Source organism: Verticillium alfalfae, genomic scaffold (assembly GCF_000150825.1).
Source record: "Verticillium alfalfae VaMs.102 supercont1.2 genomic scaffold, whole genome shotgun sequence".
Classification (NCBI taxonomy): Eukaryota; Fungi; Ascomycota; class Sordariomycetes; order Glomerellales; family Plectosphaerellaceae; genus Verticillium; species Verticillium alfalfae.
In genome coordinates this window covers 63,701-84,640 of record NW_003315037.1, presented here as the reverse complement: position 1 = coordinate 84,640, position 20,940 = coordinate 63,701, and the positions used below count along the sequence as shown (strand labels likewise).

General features: G+C 57.0%; 7 protein-coding genes across 7 annotated transcripts; 6 read left to right on the top strand and 1 right to left on the bottom strand.

Annotated features, from left to right (window-relative positions):
• Nucleotides 1-808: 808 nt before the first annotated feature.
• VDBG_01501 (conserved hypothetical protein) lies at nt 809-3,877 on the top strand (the record flags this gene model as incomplete). Its single annotated transcript, XM_003007267.1, has 3 exons — nt 809-1,290; nt 1,345-3,560; nt 3,663-3,877. 3 exons carry the CDS (start codon nt 809-811, stop codon nt 3,875-3,877), a joined length of 2,913 nt encoding a protein of 970 aa, XP_003007313.1.
• Nucleotides 3,878-6,398: 2,521 nt separating this feature from the next.
• Nucleotides 6,399-7,849, top strand: VDBG_01500 (conserved hypothetical protein; the record flags this gene model as incomplete). Its single annotated transcript, XM_003007266.1, has 3 exons — nt 6,399-6,872; nt 7,013-7,269; nt 7,321-7,849. The coding sequence occupies 3 exons, from the start codon at nt 6,399-6,401 to the stop codon at nt 7,847-7,849; spliced, it is 1,260 nt and encodes a 419-aa protein (XP_003007312.1).
• Nucleotides 7,850-8,535: 686 nt separating this feature from the next.
• Nucleotides 8,536-10,098, top strand: VDBG_01499 (conserved hypothetical protein; the record flags this gene model as incomplete). Its single annotated transcript, XM_003007265.1, has 3 exons — nt 8,536-9,138; nt 9,214-9,555; nt 9,616-10,098. The coding sequence occupies 3 exons, from the start codon at nt 8,791-8,793 to the stop codon at nt 10,096-10,098; spliced, it is 1,173 nt and encodes a 390-aa protein (XP_003007311.1).
• A 192-nt stretch (nt 10,099-10,290) lies between these two features.
• VDBG_01498 (conserved hypothetical protein) lies at nt 10,291-11,258 on the bottom strand (the record flags this gene model as incomplete). The annotated part of the gene is made up of 2 exons (XM_003007264.1): nt 10,291-10,846; nt 10,916-11,258. The coding sequence occupies 2 exons, from the start codon at nt 11,210-11,212 to the stop codon at nt 10,397-10,399; spliced, it is 747 nt and encodes a 248-aa protein (XP_003007310.1).
• A 439-nt stretch (nt 11,259-11,697) lies between these two features.
• VDBG_01497 (tubulin alpha-B chain) lies at nt 11,698-13,816 on the top strand (the record flags this gene model as incomplete). Its single annotated transcript, XM_003007263.1, has 7 exons — nt 11,698-11,722; nt 11,856-11,896; nt 12,014-12,040; nt 12,133-12,208; nt 12,275-12,805; nt 12,862-13,285; nt 13,360-13,816. 7 exons carry the CDS (start codon nt 11,698-11,700, stop codon nt 13,586-13,588), a joined length of 1,353 nt encoding a protein of 450 aa, XP_003007309.1.
• A 491-nt stretch (nt 13,817-14,307) lies between these two features.
• On the top strand, nt 14,308-18,430 carry VDBG_01496 (UBA/TS-N domain-containing protein; the record flags this gene model as incomplete). The annotated part of the gene is made up of 6 exons (XM_003007262.1): nt 14,308-14,332; nt 14,403-14,477; nt 14,543-14,598; nt 14,646-17,572; nt 17,664-18,339; nt 18,401-18,430. The coding sequence occupies 6 exons, from the start codon at nt 14,308-14,310 to the stop codon at nt 18,428-18,430; spliced, it is 3,789 nt and encodes a 1,262-aa protein (XP_003007308.1).
• A 971-nt stretch (nt 18,431-19,401) lies between these two features.
• Nucleotides 19,402-20,861, top strand: VDBG_01495 (mitochondrial carrier protein; the record flags this gene model as incomplete). Its single annotated transcript, XM_003007261.1, has 7 exons — nt 19,402-19,648; nt 19,708-19,745; nt 19,806-19,847; nt 19,902-20,149; nt 20,210-20,387; nt 20,444-20,698; nt 20,775-20,861. The coding sequence occupies 7 exons, from the start codon at nt 19,585-19,587 to the stop codon at nt 20,859-20,861; spliced, it is 912 nt and encodes a 303-aa protein (XP_003007307.1).
• Between the last annotated feature and the right edge of the window lie 79 nt (nt 20,862-20,940).

Below are 20,940 nucleotides of genomic sequence, written 5' to 3'. Positions count from 1 at the left end.
ATCAGCACCTCCTTTTACAACCCCATCTCGCACTCTCCGCGACTTGGTACGTTTTGCACACCGCCCTCGCACAGATACCACCAAGCCAGCTCCCGGCGGCATCATTGACACTGGATCTCTGGGTAGCATTCTTGGCCGGTTAGATATCCCAAGCCGGCCTTGGTCTCCTTCATTCGAACACAGTCGAGCATTTCTTTCTACAACAGAGTTCAAGGGTACGTCTTCTGCGTACGACATAATTGGACTGATTTTGAACGAGCATGCTTCTCTGTTATCACTGTTGTTTCGAGCTTCAGCCCTCCCCTTATCACATACCGTCTACAAACAGCAAACATGCTAACTACAGTTTTTCTCTCAGGGCAAACCAACATCAAGAAGCCCGTTGGCGATCGATTCAATACCGGCGGTTTGCCATTACTGAACCGACTGCGACTTCCCCCATTCGCATCGATTCTTCAAGACCTTGTGTGCTCTGCCCTTGCTGCCACAGAAGGGGATACTCGGGTACTCGAGGTCAGTGACTGGAAGAGCGCCTCGCCCCGTGATATATTTCCTTACCCCAAATCTCGACCTATGGAAATGTTCACGTTCCCATTCGAAAGAATCGATATGCAATAGACAACCAAGCCTCGCAACAGTTTGACTGACCTGGGCATGCTGGTAGGCTTGTTGGACTCGAATTGCAAGCTGCAGTGACATTGTCTTGTCGGCTGCTAGCGATACCGTTTCAAAAGCAGTACCGGAGACTGTACAACCACCTGTCACGCATCTTCGCAGTAGGAGCCTTGCAACGGGATAAGCACACAAGATGCCCTTCCCTAAAAAAGACAATGGCGCCGGCCCAGGCAGGGGTCAAAATGGTGAGCACGGTAGTCCGCTTCTACTTGACAAGTCTAATCATGATTCATATTCAGGTTCCAGAGGAGGGTTCAGGACCGACACGGCCATCTCCAACAGCAGACTCGGCGCTGAGCGGACGTTGCAACCATGGATGCCCGACTCTACGGACGGTATGGATGAAGGTCTTGAAAGCTCGAACAACAAGAACAACGCGCCTTGGGATCAATTCGCAGAGAATGAACGACGTTTCGGTATCAAGACCGACTACGATGAGAACATTTACACTACCGCTATCGACAAGAGTCACCCTCAATACCGCGAGCGGATGGCAGCGGCAGAGAAGAAGGCTAGAGAAATTTCGGGGAGCCAAGCTGCCACTGCACATGTAGCTGAAGAGCGCATTATGGACTACGCAGGCGGCGATGATCGCGGTGGTGACGAAGAGGACAAGTAAGTTGACCATTGAAGCAGGTGTCATCTCTCGCCACCTAACATCAAACTCAGGTATAGTGGCGTTAGACGGCAGGACTTCCCTCCGCTTTCGACCCGTGAAAACAAGTACATGCCGCCAGCGAAGCGAGCTCCAGCAGCGCAGTCAACTGTCACAGGCGCCCCTGTCGACCCTGCCATCATCTCGTCACAAGTTCGCGCTCCTAGCAAGAAACCATCCCCTGCTAGGCCCGAGGATGCGAAGAGCCAACCGGTACCTGGGAAGCTATCGACGACACAGCCAGCCGATGAGTCGAAGTCTGTTGATTCCAAGGCGACTATCAAATCTTCGCCAAAGGGCGAGGCACCCAAGCCAGCAAGGGCTGACAGCCCTCCGGCGACGGCCGCCGACACTGCGAAGCAGACTGAAGTCAAGCAAGCAGACAAGACGATCACGCCTCTTCGTGCACCATCTACGAGTAGCCGTGCTAAATCACCTCAAACGGCGGCAAAGGAGGGCACGCCGAGCGCTGCTCTGACAGTCGAACGAGATGTTCTCAATTCCTTCAAGTCTTTTGCTACCCAACAACGACAGAACGCCGACAAGATTCGTACAAGCAAGGCAAAGGCTGACAAAGAAGTCAAGTTGACCGAGTTAAAGAAGTTTGCTCAAGGCTTTAAGCTGTCGACCCCTGTGCCTACCGACCTGATTTCTATCATTGCGAAGGACCCCAGCAAGCAGAAGGAAATACAGGCCAAGGCTCTTCAAAATGCGGAGGACGTGGCGCGAACGAAGACGGTCGAGTCTGCTTCCAAGGACAAGGATGCCAAGGATGTATCCAACAAATCCACTGCCGCAGCTAGTGCTACACAGAGCACTCCTGATGGACGTGCGGGAAGCCGCCCATCGCCCTCGCAGTACGCCAACTCTCCCGGCTCAGGACCCTCTGTGCGCAACGCCAATGCGCGTCAGTCGTATGCGCCGCCATCTCACCATAACCAGTCTTATCGCAATGATCGTCAAGGCCAACACGTTAACCAGCAAGCCCGCCAATCTCTGGGACAGAGGCTTCGAAACACAGAGCAGCAAAAGATGTCGCAGGCTCCGCCTCATCAGCAGCCTGTGACCCCAGAGGTTCGGGTTCCGCCTACGGGCCCATCCAACAGCGCTGGAGATTCTTCCTTCGGCCGACGATTGAGTGGCGTCCCCGGCCATATGGGCCCGAAGCTGAACCCGAACAGCCATGAGTTCCGGCCCAACCCGTTCGCCACCTCGTTCAACCCCAATAGCAGTCACCCAAGCGCCGGATCGAGCCCTCGCTCAGGTGCGGCTGTAAACACGACCACGGTTGACACCGCCGCTGGTCCCGCGCCCGCTGGTCAATTGATACGCCGCAAGACGAAGGCCATTGATGTTCAGAAGTGCTTCATCCTTGCCCACATCAAGACCTTCACCCCACCTAAAGTGCGTAATTGGGATGATAACGAAGGTCTCAGGCCCTCGTATGATACGATACCAACGTGGCGCCAACTCCAGGAGGAGGACGAGAAGCCGGAATCGACAATGCGCCTGACCTACAAAGAATTCCTGGAACAACAGTCGTTCGCGGCCCCTTCCATGACTACACCAACGCCTCCACATGTCACCTCCAATAATGCTCACCACTATCAGTTGCCGCTGCATATGCAGCAAAATGCACATGGCACGGCTCCTCGCCAGTCGCCCAACATGGCTACAATGCCACTCCATAACCAACATGTGCCTGCCCCTCATGGGGCTTACACGAATGGCGTGGACGATCACCGGATGATGCACTCGAACTCTGCGCAGTCCTTTGCCAGCCCCCGGATGAGCCATGTCCCTATCACGTACACACCGGCAGTCAATTCGCCCGCTCAAGTCCCGTACTCGCAGCCGATGATGCAACCATACGGCGGGCCCGGTACGCCGCAGATGAACCAGTATCGAAGCTTTTCCAACACCCACCAGTACCTGCAGCAGCAACCCGGACACATGGGTGGTCCTATGATCATGCAGCCGCAGTTTATGAGTCCGCAAGGAATGCTGCCTGGGCAACCGATGCAGATGTACGGGGGACACGCCCAATTCCCGCCCCCTAACGGTGGCCCCCCACCTCACCCAGGGTCGAATGGATATTCCAGCCCCGGACGGCCTGCTGCGCCCATGATGGCGCACCAAGGATCGCAGCAGGGTCAGACAGTTTACGGGATGAGCCCAAGCGTTCCCTACCAGCAACCTGTTTTTGCGCCGCAACAGCCCGGCCTTCAAGGTAAGGGACACTCCCCTGAGATGGTCGCGCCACCTGCTCAACCCCTGAGATGAGGTTGAGGTTGAGGCTTGACGAGTTGCTAATCCAAACGTCTTCGACCAGGCGGAAATGCACGCGGATATAACAATTCAGGGGCGCCGCACTTTGGTACCAGCCCACAACAAATGCACGCATACGGGGCTCAGCATCGTGCCGGTAGCAACTACGGCAGTGGCAAGAATCTGGGCAACAACGGAGCTCATGGCCACCCGCAAGGCCACGGCACGGCAGCTAACTCCCAAACACGGGCTTCTGAAGGGCCTGCCGAGGCCAAGTAACCCGCCCGTTGGTACTTGACTACGGGGCAGCAAACGACGACATGGGGGGTGTTCTAGGCTGCATGTAATTTCCCAAGAGCACTCTTGACACAGCAAGCAGCATACCGGGATACAGCAAGCTCGTCGTGGGGTAGGATGAGGTTGATGGACTACCAGTCGGAGGGTGGAAAGTGGCAGGTGGGCGAGATGGGCGAGCTGGCAATACAACATGCAGAGCAGCGCGTGCGTCGTGGAGTAGAAATCAAGATGCAGTTTCTTTGCCTGCTCGCAGCCATGATGGCACACACCATGGCACCTACGTGGTTCCTTGAATTCGAGAGTAACGACGTAACAAGACACGGGATGCAGGTGTGTGAGTGTCTTTGTGAGTGGCGTTGACACATGCTGGACGCCACCTGTAATGGCGCGTTTTGGAATTTGAGTGCTCGGGCCCCACGTACAGACGAAGGCCTCGGGACTCGGCCACATCGCACGCCGATGTCCCTCACCAGGGATGCGGGATTCAGGCCTCAAACCTGATGTGTTAATGAGCACTGGGCAGAAGAATAACATTGGACTTGGCATCTCCCCCCTCCCACCGAAAAAACAAGCACGGCGCATACATGCAGCAGGGTCAACCAACGGGCTGGACGTTCTGAACGATTGATATCAGGAGAGATGGAAAGAAAAAAAAAATAGATCCCAATGCCTCGTCGTCTTATGGTTCACCATGATGCAGCTGGGGCACCAAGACCTAGGTCGACTAAGAGACGAGATGGAGAGAGGCCGCTGGCTATGCAGATTCAATGCCTCGGGAAGGCGGCGCCCCTCGGCGGATACCGCGTCCAAGACAGAGACAGCGACAGAGCCGTGAGAAGGCGTGAAGTCAGGCCACGAGCCGCGTGGTGGCAGGGTACATCGAGGTTTGCGTCGACAATGTGAGAGGCATGCTCGGCTGCGCTGGGCTGGTAGGCTGCTGTGCTGTGCGTTTAGTCAAGGGCGCGGCACGCGGTGGGGCAACAGGGGCCCAGCATGGCGGCTACCACTTCGGAGGATCGACGTTTCATCGGCACTTGGGCCACCAGCGACTGGAATGGGCGAATCCAGTCGCTGTGTATCGCTGTGCATCGCTGCGCCAGGGGTTCGAGGGTGGTCGATCCCTCCAGGCACGAAGGCCCATCGATTGGCTGGCAGCGCTGTGTTCCCCCTGAAGCAGCAGCCCCTGTGGTCACTCGTGTGCCTCAGAAGTTGGCGCGAATGCCTGGTGGTGCCATGTCATTCGTGAGTTATCCCACAATTCCAGTGCAGTGCTGTCTCGCCCCACCCATCCTCTCTATCCGTCTCCTGGCGCGGTCCAGCCTCGACGACAGCTTCCATTTCAAGCGACTCGTCATTTATTTTTCTGCCTCGGCGGAGGGGGTGCATGGGGCCACGACGCCTGTTTGTGAGTGCGACGAGGTGATTTGGGGACCTGGTCACCAGAGGGCGGAAGAAGAAGGAGGTGAAGAAGCATGGACATGCATCAGGAGAAAGGGGGGGGGGCACGGCATGGATATCGTGGGTGTTTGGATGAACAAGCAAACAGCGTCCAGTAACGGACCGATCACCAGGCCGACATGTGGCTCTGGCCCTGTCTCTGTCGCATCATCACAGACATGATGGGATGGACGATTCGATGTGCAGGGTGCGAGTGATGGCCTCTCCGTCGTTCGTGCCGCTTCCACGCTCATCTTGCCGCCCTACACTGCTGCCGCCTGCTCCGGGGTTGGGTCGCATCGCATCACACGGCATCGCATCGCATCGTAGCGGAGGCCGGTAGAGAGAGGGGCTTGAGGGATGGGAAGGGGCAGAGGTCCTTCCTTGCCAAGCTGAGCCCGCTCGCCTAGCCGCGCCTGGCCTCGCTGCGTCCCTCTGCGTCCCCCACCCTGGGCTTGTGACAGGACATGCGTGGAGCTGGACTCGTGGGAGGCAGCAAAACAATAAAGGGGGCCTGGCCTCGCACTGGAATTTCGACGACGCCTGGTTCTGCACTGCTTCACTGTTCCATTCCTTCCTTTGCCTCTTTCCATTGTGCCTTGTATTCACTTCACACTTGAAGTGCTGGTTTTCTTTGCAAACCCACACCTTCATACCAGGCTCGGGTCACTCCTTCTCCCAGCCTTTCTGATTCTTTTCATATCGCCCACTCTGGAACATTCGTCCTTCCAGTCTTTTTACTCACGAGGCCTCACGGTTTTTGCTACTGCCTGACCTCATCGCATACCAAAGCAAACACCTCTGGAAGGTGTACCCTGTTCGCTGCCAGCTAGCCAACCCAGCCCAGCCTCTGCGTTCAAGAACAATAGTCTTGTCTGTTGTTTCGATTCCACACAGTCACCACGTTCCACGAGCCGGCTCAACTTATAGGACGACACGTATATAACAAACTGCACATTCGGTCCTTCCAGACACTCTGCTCTTCCCAGACACACAACAGACAGACAGCAAAGCACGCAACACACCAAACAAGAAAGTGAAGAAACGCAAAACACACACGCATATCATGTATACCCCTTCTCTCTACGCCGCCTTCTTGGCCGCTCTCACCTTCGACTCCGTCTCCGCCCACATGGAGATGTCTTGGCCTCCCCCGCTCCGGTCCAAGAAGAACCCCTTCGCCGGCAGCGACATCGACTACAGCATGACCACGCCTCTCAGCGCCTCAGGTAGCGACTATCCTTGCAAGGGTACTCTGGGCCTCCTCGGCACTGCCGCCGCCGCTCCCGTGGCGAGCTGGCAGGCTGGTCAGACCTACAACTTGACCATCGAGGGTGGTGCAAACCACAACGGCGGTAGCTGCCAGGGCCTCCTCTCCTTTCGACGGTGGCAAGACGTTCAAGGTCGTCAAGAGCTATGTCGGCGGCTGAACCTCCCGACGGCACCTCAACTTATGACTCACTTTGTCCCGACGACACTCCGGCTGCCGTCGACGCGCTGTTCGCCTGGACCTGGGTCAACCAGGTTGGCAACGCGAGATGTACATGAACTGTCCCGTCGTCTCCACGAAAGGCTGGCGGTAGTGCTAAGCGCCAGGCCACCTCGTTCAATAGCCGCCCTGACATCCTCGTCGCCAATGTCGGAAACGGCTGCTCCACCACTGAAGGCTCTGACGTTGAGTTCCCGAACCCGGGCGCCAGCGTTGCCAAGGCCAACTCAAAGACTGCGCCGCCTGTGGGCAGCTGTGGTAGCGCTGCTGGCGGCGGCGGCGGCGGTGATACCGGCGCATCTCCTGACCAGGGCAACGCCCCGAACCCTGGTGATGGTGCTCCTCCCGCGAGCTCTCCGTCCAAGACTAGCGCAAACCCTGTGCCTACGACTCCCGCCACCGCACCCGAGCAGCCTGGATCTGGCCCCGTCACCACTTCGACCACACTGTATGTATCCTCTATGCCTACTGTTCCTGACCACTCACTGACATCGGATAGCCCTGGTGGCGTCTTCATCCCTCAGCCCAGCCCCGAGGCACCAGAGGAGACTGTTATCACCCCTCCCGCGGAGACTGGAACCGCCCCTCCTCCGGCAAAGCCTACCACCTTGGCAACTGTCACGACCACGGCCGGCACGGGTAGTGCTCCGAAGCCCACCTCGACTCCCGGATCGGGTGCCGGCAACGGAACCAATGCTGGGGTTCAAAAGCCAGGCGTCGCTTGCGCCAACGAGGGCCAATGGAACTGTGTTGGAGGCAGCCAATTCCAGCGATGTGCTTCTGGCCTCTGGTCTGTGTTGATGCAGATGGCGCCTGGCACATCCTGCGAGACGAGCATCAGCGAGGCCCTCGTCATGATCAGGACGAGTAGCCGAGTTCGTCGCTTCGTCTCTCCTCGCTATCTCGACGAAGGCTTGACCTCCCCTTCTCGACGTAACTCTTCTACCGCAGACAGCCGTCCTCCTCCACTGTCTTTGTTGAAGCAGCAGCGGCTGACGTACATATCGATCACAACGATGATGGCATGAGCCACACCCGGATGGAGTTTTTTTGGCGTTGATTTGTCACATTGCATCAGTTTAGAGTAGTTGAGCCCTTGGCAAACCAAATAGGGACTTTTTTTCCGTTATACTTTCCTGCTGGCACTACGTGTACGTGAAATGTAGTGAGCCGAATTTGTGCTTGCCTATTGAGCTATGTTTCCTGGAAACGCTTTCGTTTGTTGTTCTAGTATATGGCGCGGCAGGCTGTGTAGAGAATTAAACCAGGCGATCAAAGAAACTGCCTCTCGGTGAATGGAGACGCATTGCATTGTTGGCTGCATTTAGGTCAGGAACAGGGGAGTACGTGCCCTTGTTGCTGGTTACACAGCCACTGCTAGCAAGCCAAAACCCCTCGGCAGGCTGCCTCCTGAACCGCCTCGAAGGTAGGTAGGTACAGTGCCAAATTCTCTCCCGACGCCGCTTTTAGTATGGGACAGACTCGGAACAATCAGTGTGGGGGGGGGCTTGGGAGCAACCCGCTAGGCACTTAAACATTGCTCATGACCAGGAATAGGCGACCGCCCTGGTGCTATCACTCCATTAGATAGGTAAGCTACCTAAGCATATATTTGAGGTTCAGGTAGTACTAAACACCGAAATGATACCAAATGGAAATTCCACATGGGGACCTGGGTGACGCATGGCGGTATATACCCTTTACTTTCATAGGAGAGTGAACGTTCCAGACGGCACCGAATGGCCCCTCAGAAGTTGGGCTGGCAACGGCCTTTCTAGGTGACCAACGCCTATATCGTTTACTGGTCCCCTCCGTCACCTCCCGCTACCAGTGATACCTCGAACATACCACATCGGGGTGCCACGACCACGTCCTCCGCTGAAGACCCAAACCACGCAATATTGTATGCGCGCTGTCGCTCTCGACGCACTCGACACCTCTACCCCTCGGAGAACGTCCACCCTCCCCGATGGCTGGGCCTACCTCGCCGGGCGCTGAAGGCCCCACGTTTGGCCCTCCTCATCTTCCACCAGGTTGGATCGCGCAGTGGGACGGCGCGAGCAAGAAGTACTACTTCGTTCAGCTGTCTACCGGCGTTTCGCAGTGGGACACGCCGACGGATGCTGCACCCACAGGCACGCCAGCACCTGGTGTCGAGCATCCCTATGGCATCCCGCGGCAGCAGGAACTGATCACACACCCAGACGGCAGCCAGACCGTCCGGCACGTCGATGGTTCCATGGAGCCGGTCAACCCCCCCATGCCGCCAGACGGCACGCGCGGCATTGGCGGACAGACTGGCGACCGCGGCCTTGGTGTAAGTCGTGCTCTCCCCACCTCCCAGGATTGCGCCACGCGGCACAGGGACTGATCTCGCCTTGCGCGCATACAGAGCATGGCCATGAACGCCCTGCTGGGTGGGAAAGACTCGAGCAACCACACTGCGAACGGCAACCATGGCGGCTCCGGCTCGAATCCTTTCGGCAATCTCGCAAACCAGTTCTTGGGGGGTGGGGGTCACGGCGGTGGAGGGGCAGGCAAGAATGCACTTGGCAAACTCGGCGGTGCGCTGGCGAACAGCTTCTTACATTCAGGTGATAAGCCTGAGCAGCCGCAATCGTACCACAGCGGTCAGACTACGGGTCACCAGCCGCAGCAGCAGCAGCATGGCCTGGCTGGTTCCTTGATGGGCGGTGTTGCAAGTATGCTCGGTGGAAACAAGCCATCGCACGGGGTACGTTCTCGCCAAATCTTTGCAATCTAGGACGTGCAGCTGACATGCTACCTCCTCCAGAGCAGCAGCTACGGATATTCCAACTCGGGCAGCGCCTCGGGCGGCTACTCAGGCCAAGCCCCTCCGACGTCGTACCAACCGCCCGGTGGTGGTGCAAATGCGCCCGGAGCATCTTCCTATCAGACAACGACGCCCAACCATGCCCCAAACCCCTCGTTTCCTTCTCCCTCAGGTCAAAACGGGAGTCAGGCCTCGGCGCATCAGACACACCCCACGTACGGACAGGTTCCCGGGCCGCCTTCCGGAAAGCCCCCCGGCGCCTACGGACAAAGCAGCGGATATGATGCCCCATCACAAGGGGGTCATCATCATCAACAACAGCAACAACAACAACAACAACCACAATACGGCCACGCCAACAATGGTGCCTACGAGCCTTCGTATGGAAACGGCGGTAACACGCCTGGTGCTTACCACGGCAACAACTCGACCTACTCACAGGGCCCGAATCAGCAAGGCCACGGTTACGGCTCTCAATACTGACAGCAGTTTTTTGGCCGAAAAGTATGGTTGAGATCCACGCTGCCAGTTCAGGGCTGATGCAAGCCCGTACTCTGTGATCCCGGGATTTCTTTGCCTGCGGGCAGATTGAGAACGACCTGTCTATTGACAGCCGACAATTCAGTCAGATTCGTGTTTAGTTCGCAAGCAGACTGGATATTGTATCATGAATTACATGACGACTTGTTCATAAATGTTATCTGCACTTGAAATGCAATAGAAAAGAACCATAACAAACCGGCTTCGCTCATCCCCAGCCATGAGCTATAGCCTTCATCCCCTACATGGCCTTCCTCACAGCCTGCTCTGGCGAGCTGGTCAACACCAGCAAGTGGTTGCGGATACGCTGAGCAAGTGCCCAAGCCAGACCTGCAACAAGAGTCATGTACACAACTGTCGGCGCTAGTGATTGCGGTACAATATTAACAAGGTACGGATCGAGGATGATGTCCACCAAGACAGGATCGACGTGAGTCATGACGACGGCATTGTGTGAATAGTAATCGGCGGCGGCCAGCACGCGCAGCAACATTACAGATGCCTCAGATTCGGACGTCGTTCGGCCACGACCGCGCGTTTTATCACCTGCAGCGTTTGAACTTGCGTCCACTGGTTCGGTGGTCCCGATACTCGCGCGAGATTCCACGTAGCTTGCGAGTGAGGCGATCAAATCGGGGGTTTCCCAAACCTTTTCCAAGGGGTACACGTCCAAGATGAAGTTGGTGGGTTGCTTCGTTGAATGGGCCACTGGTTAGTCCAACAACAGCTCTCACGAGAAGAAAAGGCATCCGTGACGAACCGTGGCGGCCCAGCACACGCGCAACTCGTAGCGTTGTGAGGGTCTAAGGTCGTCTAGCAAGAACCACGTGGCCGAGCCAACGGCCGAGCCGGCGTCGGGGAATGAAGCATTCAGATGCGACCTTATGGATGACCTGGTGGGGGTGAGGACGTCCAGGCCCAGGACCTCCAGCGTGGGCTGGTGAGCTGGGATGTTGACTGTTGCTGGGGCGAGGAATATGGACTTCTCCGTGTTGCCTTCACACACTGCGGCCATCAACAGGGCCAGCGGAAACGTGAAGTGTTTGACAGACCACATGGTCGATGCGATGGGCACCTTTTTGGATTCCCGCACTGCCGAGTGTGAATAGCGGTGAAATGCTGCTCAATTCAATGCGAGGGTTGACTGGCGTGGGAGGACAACACGGCGCTGGCGGGGACCGTCCAATCCAGGACCCCAACACAGACGCGCTTACCAATTAAGGCAGCACGATCAACAAAAACTCCTGCACGGACCCCTGTCGCGGTCAAATTTCCCCCACCTCCCCTGCCCGACTCGACCTTTCCCCGTCCAGGTCTTGCCGTCCTTCACTCGTCCCAACCTACCTCAACCTCGACCCTATCTGACCTTACCGACGATTCCTTTTTTGCCCGGAGTCGTTCTCAAGACTACGGCCGACGACACACCTTGGAGCTGTTGCTATCCTTTTCTGTGTGTACTTCCTTGGAGTGCCAACTCACGAGCTTGCCAATCGAAACCCGCATACACCCGAACCCCCTTTGCTCTCACCGAAACTGCCCATCATGCGTGAAGTCATCAGCATCAACGGTACGCCCGACCCCTCCTACCATCCACTCGCACTACGCGTTTTTCTGGGCTTCCCCTTCGTTGGACCCGTTCAGCTGCCGCCCCGGACTATGGGATCTTTGAGGAATACGTACTGACGTGCCCCTTCACACAGTCGGACAGGCCGGTTGCCAGATTGCCAACTCGTGCTGGGAGGTATGTACTGTCTGAGAGCACGCGTTGCTCTCAGCCCACACCCCCGCCAGAACCACATGGCACGACCGGTCAACATGGATGTAGTAGCACCAGATCACTAACCGAGCGACTCTGTAGCTCTACTGCCTGGAGCATGGTATTCAGGTATGTTTTCTTTATTGCCCGCCCTCCTGTTCAGCGGAGTCCCCCACTCCCACCCTCAGGCATGTGTACTGATGCTTTCGCCTGTGATACAGCCCGATGGTTTCCTGACCGAGGAGCGCAAGGCCGCCGACCCTGACCACGGCTTCAGCACCTTCTTCTCCGAGACTGGTACGCGCTGGCCCACCGATCTCTGACAGCGGTACGGGAGTCACTAACGTGTATGCTCCCATGCAGGTCAGGGCAAGTATGTCCCTCGCGCCATCTACTGCGATCTCGAGCCCAACGTTGTCGACGAGGTCCGCACCGGCGCCTACCGCGGCCTTTTCCACCCCGAGCAGATGATTACCGGCAAGGAGGACGCCTCGAACAACTATGCCCGTGGCCACTACACCGTTGGCAAGGAGCTGATTGACCAGGTCTTGGACAAGGTCCGCCGCGTCGCCGATAACTGTGTTGGTCTCCAGGGATTCCTCGTCTTCCACTCCTTCGGCGGTGGCACGGGTTCCGGCTTTGGTGCCCTCCTCATGGAGCGTCTGTCGGTCGACTACGGCAAGAAGAGCAAGCTCGAGTTCTGCGTCTACCCCGCCCCTCAGACTGCCACTTCGGTCGTCGAGCCATACAACTCGATCCTCACAACCCACACTACTCTCGAGCACTCGGACTGCTCCTTTATGGTCGACAACGAGGCCATTTACGACATTTGCCGTCGCAACCTTGGTCTTGAGCGCCCCAACTACGAGAACCTGAACCGTCTCATCGCCCAAGGTATGTTGCCTCTTATTTGAAGGCCCGCAGCTCCAGAGACTAATAGTGGTCCACAGTCGTTTCCTCCATCACCGCCTCCCTCCGCTTCGACGGCTCGCTCAATGTTGACCTGAACGAGTTCCAGACCAACCTGGTCCCCTACCCTCGCATCCACTTCCCCCTCGTTGCCTACGCTCCCATGCACTCGTCGGCGAAGGCGGCCCACGAGGCCAACTCCGTCATGGAGATGACCATGTCTTGCTTCGAGCCCAACAACCAGATGGTCAAGTGCGACCCTCGCCACGGCAAGTACATGGCAACCTGCCTTCTGTACCGTGGTGACGTGGTCCCCAAGGACGCGCACACCGCCGTTGCCACGCTGAAGACGAAGAGGACCATCCAGTTCGTCGACTGGTGCCCCACCGGTTTTAAGCTTGGTATCTGCTACCAGGCTCCTGAGAAGGTTCCCAACGGTGATCTGGCCAAGGTCAGCCGCGCTGTGTAAGTTGCATCCCAGCCCCTCTCCAACGTGCACTGGAAGTCCGAATGACCGCATTGCTGACCTGGGTATTCAGTTGCATGCTTTCGAACACGACGGCCATCGCCGAAGCCTGGGCCGCACTGTCCAACAAGTTTGACCTCATGTACTCGAAGCGTGCCTTCGTTCACTGGTACGTCGGTGAGGGTATGGAGGAGGGCGAGTTCTCTGAGGCTCGTGAGGATCTCGCTGCTCTGGAGCGCGATTACGAGGAGGTTGCGACGGACTCTGTTGGCGATGATGAGGGTCTCGAGGCCGAGTACTAGTCAACCCAGGTGTGTTCCGTTCGGCGATTGGTGCCATTTGGTGAACGGGTAGAGTAAACAGTCATTCTTCGGTAAGAGTCCAAGGTACTTCTCAGTTGGCACACATCTCTCATGAGACGCTATTAAGCCTTGACCATGGCATGAGATGAACCAGCAAGGGTCGCGACGTTTCTTACTTGCTATTGACAACAGGCCAAGCCAATACATATACCTCTTTTTAATCAGAAACAAAGAACTGCCAAACATGCATGAGGATCACGACAGGCTCAGTATTGACACACGCAAGATGATGCAATTTGGGGAGCTTCCTGAGCACTAGGCACCAGGACGTGTCGCCGATTGGCTGTGATAGGGAGCTCCGGTCGAGATTATGTAATATCAGGTACCCACCTGTCTCTACCTCCACGACAGCCAACGGGGGGGTCGGGAGGTGTGTACCTCACTTCCCCAGCCCGTGGACTTGCGTAAACACCAGCCTCCTCAAGGCGTCTTTCAACTTCACATCAGCTGCGCCGCCATCAATCTGGACAGCTGCGCTCCTCGCCCTTGGGTGCAAACAGTGCAACTTCCAGCATCCGCGGGCATCCCGCTAGTAGTCCGCTTGCTTCTAGCCTCGTGTTGGCCGGGGCGAACAAACAAACGCCAGCTATCCAGCCACCTCGAACGACGACCCAAACATACCTTTATTGCAACGACCACAATTCACAGCAAACGCAAACATGGCCGACGCAGCCGGCGATTCAGGTTCGTTGCAATTTCCCCCCCCAGAATCGTCAGTGATTGAATCTGTCTTCTAACGTGCATGTCCTCGCAGCCCGGTCGAACCTGAATCTCACTACCGAGGAGAAGCGTGTTTTCGGTCAGCTGTTCAGGCAAGCCGATACCGACGGTGTGGCGTGGTCACTGGTGAAATTGCTGTCAAATTCTTTGACAAGACACGGCTGGACTCCAAAGTCCTAGGAGAGGCTAGTTGCTCACCTTTCCCCGCCCCGGCGAAAACCTGGAAACACGTGCGTGCTGTTTGGGCAGAAGATGCTAACTACTGCTTGCGCAACAGATATGGCAGATAGCCGACAGTGAGAACAGGGGCTTTCTGACCCCGGCGGGCTTCAGCGCTGTTCTGCGCTTGATCGGCCATGCCCAAGCAGGCCGCGAACCGACGACCGAGCTGGCATCCCAACCCGGACCGTTGCCCCATTTCGACGGCTTCCAGCTCCCCGGCCTTTCGTCACCTCCCCCACCGCCACCAGCGACACTACAGGCTCAGAGCACTGGCGGGCCTGTTCGAATTCCGGCATTGACCCCCGAGAAGGTCAATCAATATGCCGGGTTATTTGAGCGTCAGGCTTTGCAGCCCGGGGGTCTGCTCCCGGGCGATCAGGCCAAGTCCATCTTCGAGAAGGCTGGTCTGCCAATCGAGGTGCTGGGACGGATCTGGCAATTGGCCGACACTGAGCAACGAGGGGCTCTTGTGCAGACCGAGTTCGTCATCGCTATGCACCTGCTCACCTCGATGAAATCGGGCGCACTCCGTGGTCTTCCCAGTATTCTGCCAGCACCGCTCTACGAGGCCGCCACAAGACGTTTGGCCGCTCCACGTCAGTCGCCGACGGCTACGGGCCACATCTCCGCCATTCCTCGACAGCTGAGCGGCTCGGCACCCATACGCACAGGCAGCCCTCTCGGGCGTCCGCCCATCACAGCGCAATCGTCAACGGTGTCTGGACCAGACTGGCTTGTCACGCCAGCCGACAAAGCGCGCTTTGATCAGCTCTACGACGACCTCGACAAAACTCGCAAGGGATACATCACGGGAGAAGAGGCAGTGCCTTTCCTCAGCCAGTCTAGCCTTCCTGAAGATGCCCTGGCACAGATCTGGGACCTGGCCGACTGTAATTCGGAAGGCGTCCTGAACCGCGACACTTTTGCTGTGGCCATGTATCTTATTCGTCAACAGCGCACCAGACGTGATGGCTCTTCAGCATTGCCATCAACGCTACCCCCCAACCTTGTCCCACCAAGCATGCGCCAGCGGACACGCCTCGCAGCTGCGACGGGCTCTCCCTTTGACGCTCCTGCACCTCCTCCACAAGCTCAGCCTCCCGTCGCGGCGCCCAAGTCCGCTCTGGATGACTTGTTTGGTCTGGACACGACCCCTACGCCAGCTGCGCAAGCCCAGGTGGCGCAGAACACGGGCGGTTCAAACGCCGTTGATCCATTCGCTGCGGGCGCCAGCATACAGACCCCATCATCCCCTGTAAAGCCCTCGTCGCCGGCGAACACTCAGTTCAAGCCCTTTGTCCCTTCGTCCTCTTTTGGGCGAGGCCTGACTGTCCATGGCACTGGCGACTCGGCTGGCTCTGGTATTGGATCCAACAGAGCGGTTGGCGCAGCGTCAGACGATCTCCTGGGCGATAACGACCCTGAGATCAGCAAGAAGCTCACTAGCGAGACTGCCGAGCTGGCCAATCTATCCAACCAGGTAGGATCTCTGTCAAAGCAGATGCAGGAGGTTCAAGGGCAGCGAAATGCCTCACAGAACGAGTTTAATCAAGCCAGCGCACAAAAAAAGAACTTTGAGCAGCGCCTTGCACAGCTGCGTACGCTTTACGAGAAGGAAGCTGGCGATGTGCAGGCTCTACAACAGCAACTCAGCGATGCACGCAAGGAGACTCAGAAGCTCCAGGCAGAATGCATGCAGCTCGACACGACGTACCGAGATCTGCAGACGCAGCACCAGCAGGTACTGAGTAGTCTCGAGGCTGACCGACACGAAAATACCGGACTTAAGGAGAAGATTAGAGCGGTCAACGCCGAAGTCGCCCAGCTCAAGCCTCAAATCGAGAAGCTCAAGTCAGAGGCGAGGCAGCAAAAGGGCCTGGTTGCCATTAACAAGAAGCAACTCTCGACGAACGAAGCCGAGCGGGAAAGGCTACAGTCTGAGGCAGCTGATCTCGCCAAGAGCCATAGTGAGGCCCTCTCTAGGCAAGACACTGGCTCCTCGCTTCCCGGCTCTGCATCTGTGGCCAGTCCGGCAGCGTCTGTAGCCAGCGCGAACAACCCGTTTTTCAAGCGAACAGGAAGTACTGACATCATGGGAGCCTTTGCCTCTCCAGCGATCAAGTCTTCTGCCGCCGATCAATCGTTTGACGACATATTTGGCCCTTCGCAGCCTCCCACCCGGTCGACTGACACCCCGCCCCCTCCCATCACGTCTTTCAAGCCGCAAACCACCGGAACATCTACTGGCAGTGTCAGCTCTTGGGCCACACCTCCTGCTGCGTCCCCTACCATGAGTCGCCAGCAGACCTTGACCGCCGAGCCCCCTGCGCCACCTGAGTCCCGTCAGATCAGTTCAAGCTTCCTGCCTTTTTCGGACGCATCCGAATCGCTTTCCTCATCACGCGCCGTGTCCCCACCAGCCTCCCGAGCCGGTGAACCATTTGAGTCTGTTGTCGCAACACCCACACAGGCCCCCCCCGGTGCGTTCCCAGACGAACCGACTCCCACTGGTGAGGGCTCCGAGACACTTCGCGAGACGGGTTCAGCTAGCGAAAGCAAGGCCAGCGCAAATGACAGCCCATCAGCTGCAATCGGCGCTGTCGGCGCGACGACGGGTGGTGGAGGCGGTGATCCTTTTGCTGCCACGGATGAAGAAAAGGCAAAGTCGGATTTTGACAACGCCTTTGCAAGTTTCACCAAGGCTCACAAGGCCCCTGAAAAGTCCAGTAACGAGCCCATCAAGCCAGCTGTGGCCTTTGACTCCGAGTTCCCTCCCATCTCCGAGCTGGAGAGAGACGACGACTCTGATACGGCCAGCGAGGGTGGTGGATTTGATGACGATTTCGCGCCTGCTTCGCCTCCCAAGAAGCAGAACGAGGCTCCTGCTATTGCGCCTTCCGGCGATGGGTCAGCGGCGACTCAGGTGCCGGTGCCCAATGCTACTGTGGCGAATTCGAGTCTAACTGCGGTAAAGAACAACAGGTTTGTCGCCTCTATGCTTTGACCGTGCGATGTGACACCAAGGATCGAACATGCCTGCTGACATGCACAGTGAACCTACAGCACCCACCAGTTCGCTCCAGCATGAGCCGACAAGCCCGATCACACCCCAGAACGACAACCCGTTTGCACCGCCAGCTTCAAGCGGCGCAAACGTACTGAGTCAACCGTTCGACCAAGCGCCCCAAGCAAAAGGAGTCTTCGACGATCTAGACGACGATTTTGACGGACTCGAAGACGCCAAAGAGGGTTCAGCTGACGATGACTTCCAGACCATCTCGAGATCCGGTTTGGACGACTTCAATCCCGTCTTCGACAGCAGCCCCCCTCAAAGCCAGGCCAAGAGCGAGCCTGCGACAGCTCCATTTGGGCAGGAAAGCAGCTACGACTTTGGCAGCGCGTCCACCACGTCAGCTACTCCTGCTGGTGCAGGTGCCGGTACAGCTGGGCCCGACAAGAGCTCGGCCGATGCCCATGATTGGGATTCCATCTTCGCGACTCTGGACTCCCCCAACGGCTCCGCCGCAGGTACCGCCGCTCCGCTGAATGCTCCGGCCCCAGTCGCCATCCCCGTCCCGGCCCCGGCCGTAGCACCCGTTGCCGAACCGGAGTCGAGGCCTTTGCCCGCCAGGGGCTTGACCGAGGATGGCAAAGATGATGACCCGATTCTCAGAAATCTGACCAACATGGGATACTCTCGATCCGACGCACTTTTGGCCCTCGAGAAGTACGACTACAACTTGGAAAGAGTGAGTCGCGCACCGATTACCTATTTATCGTATTGGGGACTAACGAGACGTCAATTTCCAGGCTGCCAACCACCTCGCGAGCCAGTCGTGACAGTGACGAGTAGACCGGGGCGTAAATAGCGAGTACGGGTGGTAATTGTGATGATGATGGCAGTAGTCCAGCTTGGATCTAGTTTTTCTCTGCATTCCCTCGAAGCGCCTTCTTGTAGCTTTCTCTTTTCAGTTTTCCGGACGATGCTTCTCGTCTGTTGTGCGGAATATATGTCTTTGTTTCAGCAAGGGCAAATCGTTTCGCCAGCTGCCAGGCCGATGCCTTGGTACATCATCCTGACAGTGCATGTAGGCTGTAGAGTAATAGGCTTGATCTAATTGATGTCTCAATGCCGAGGCTCTGTGTTTGATATTGTTTGTTCACGACGCAACACATCGTTGTGAAGTCAGCGAACCTGCTGGATATCTGTATGATCGAGGCCACATATTTGGATGTAATGGTTGTGTCTTGTATAACCGTCACATACGATTCTTTATCCGATTTATGATTCCAGCGACACTACGGGGGGTCCATGGCACTGTCTCCTGCCAGAGAGAAGACCCCTCGACCAAGTGCTGCAGATGCAAGTAGAACGGCTACTTCCGGGCTTGCAGATATGGTTGGGCATATATGGCGCGGCATGGTAGCTGCCGAGGTGGAGTTTGATGCGCATCATAGACGACATGGCATTGTCCCGAGGCAATCTTCCTCCCCCGTGGGAGCCGCGTACAGACGATGAAGCAGGACTGGGTCTTGCCTAGGCAAACACTGCTACATCGCGACTCTACCAAGGCAAACGACAAGGTGGTGGAGACAGGTACGCTAGGATGGCACCATACTATGCCGACAGGACCCGAACGTACTGAACGCTGGCCAATGAGTGCGTGCGATAAGCCAGGGCAACAAATCAGCTAGCTGATACCAACCTTATACGACGGGGACCACCCCTAACAAGTTCCACGCTGCCCATAGCTCTAGAAGCCATGTCCGACGCCGGACAGGCAGACAAAAATTTCCTGGTGTGCAGCTACATGACTGTTGAGCAGCGCGCGATCTAGCTGCCTCCCCTTTTCCGCAACACCACAGCTCGACACAACTGCCACGACCCGGCATTCAGTCCCAGATTACAATCAACATTCTGGTGACCCGCAGTTTGCACGAAAACATCGAACAAACCCACCGATACCCCCCTAAACCCTCGAACATCACGAATTATGTCTCCGCCGTCAGTCTCGGGTCGACAGAAGGAGTCGAACCTGGCTAGGCTCCTTGGATCCGGTAACGTGGCAACACCCATCGGCCATTTGAATACGGTCACTGACACTTACAAACTACAGGGTCCGCTGGTATTGCCGAGCTGGCCGTCTTCCATCCAGTGAGAACATGATCGAACGCAACACCACGACCCGCACCTTCTGACACCAAGTGCACCTAGGTCGACACCATTGCGAAGCGTCTCATGAGCAACCAGACCAAGGTGCGATTCATGTAGCCACCTTTCGCGTTTCTTCGCGCTCTGACACCGAAGCAGATTACGAATGCCGCCGAATTGAACAAGGTTGTTTTCAGGGACACTGCGAACGCGGCAGCTGGCCGCAAGTTCTTCTCCTTGTTCCCCGGCCTGGGCTATGCTGCTGGCTACAAGGTGCTTCAGAGGATATACAAGTATGGCGGCCAGCCGATCGCGCGCGATTACCTGGACACCCACTATGGCCGTGATTTTGAGCAAGCCTTTGGCAAGAAGACGGGCAAGGCCGTGATGCACTCAACGGCAGGCAGGTGAGATGATCCGTGTTTTGTGGGATGATGATGAACGACCTGGCTAACAGGGCTCGATAGCTTGATCGGTATCGGTGAGATTGTTCTTCTGCCGCTGGATGTTCTCAAGATCAAGAGGCAGACGAACCCCGAGGCTTTCCGCGGAAGGGGTGTGTTCAAGATTGTCGCCGACGAGGGCTTTGGGTTGTACAGGGGCTGGGGCTGGACCGCGGCGCGTAACGCTCCCGGATCTTTCGCAGTACGTGGTTCTCTTTCGATGGCTTGTACTGGGGACACTGACAAGATGTTGCGCAGCTTTTCGGAGGTTCCGCCTTCGCCAAGGAGTTCATCTTCCACCTTGAGGATTACAACAAGGCCTCGTGGTTCCAGAACTTTGTGGCGTCTATTGCCGGTGCCTCGGCTTCCCTGGTCGTTTCTGCGCCGTTGGATGTCATCAAGACGAGGATTCAGAACCGCAACTTCGACAACCCCGAGGGTGGATTCAAGATTCTCAGCAAGATGGCCAAGAACGAAGGCCTGTCCAGTTTCTTCAAGGGCCTGGTTCCCAAGGTACGCTGTACAAGCACGGACGCGCCGCGCCTTACGCTGGTCCAACGAGCTGTGGCTAATTACAATTCACCTCTAGTTGTTGATGACCGGCCCGAAGCTCGTCTTCTCGTTCTGGCTGGCTCAGACGCTGATTCCTGCCTTCGACGGCATGCTGCCTAAATGATGTACCGGTGTCGGTGGTAAGGACGACCTGCCAACGCATCGAGGCGATTTTGGACTGCGGTCCACGACTGACTTTGCCA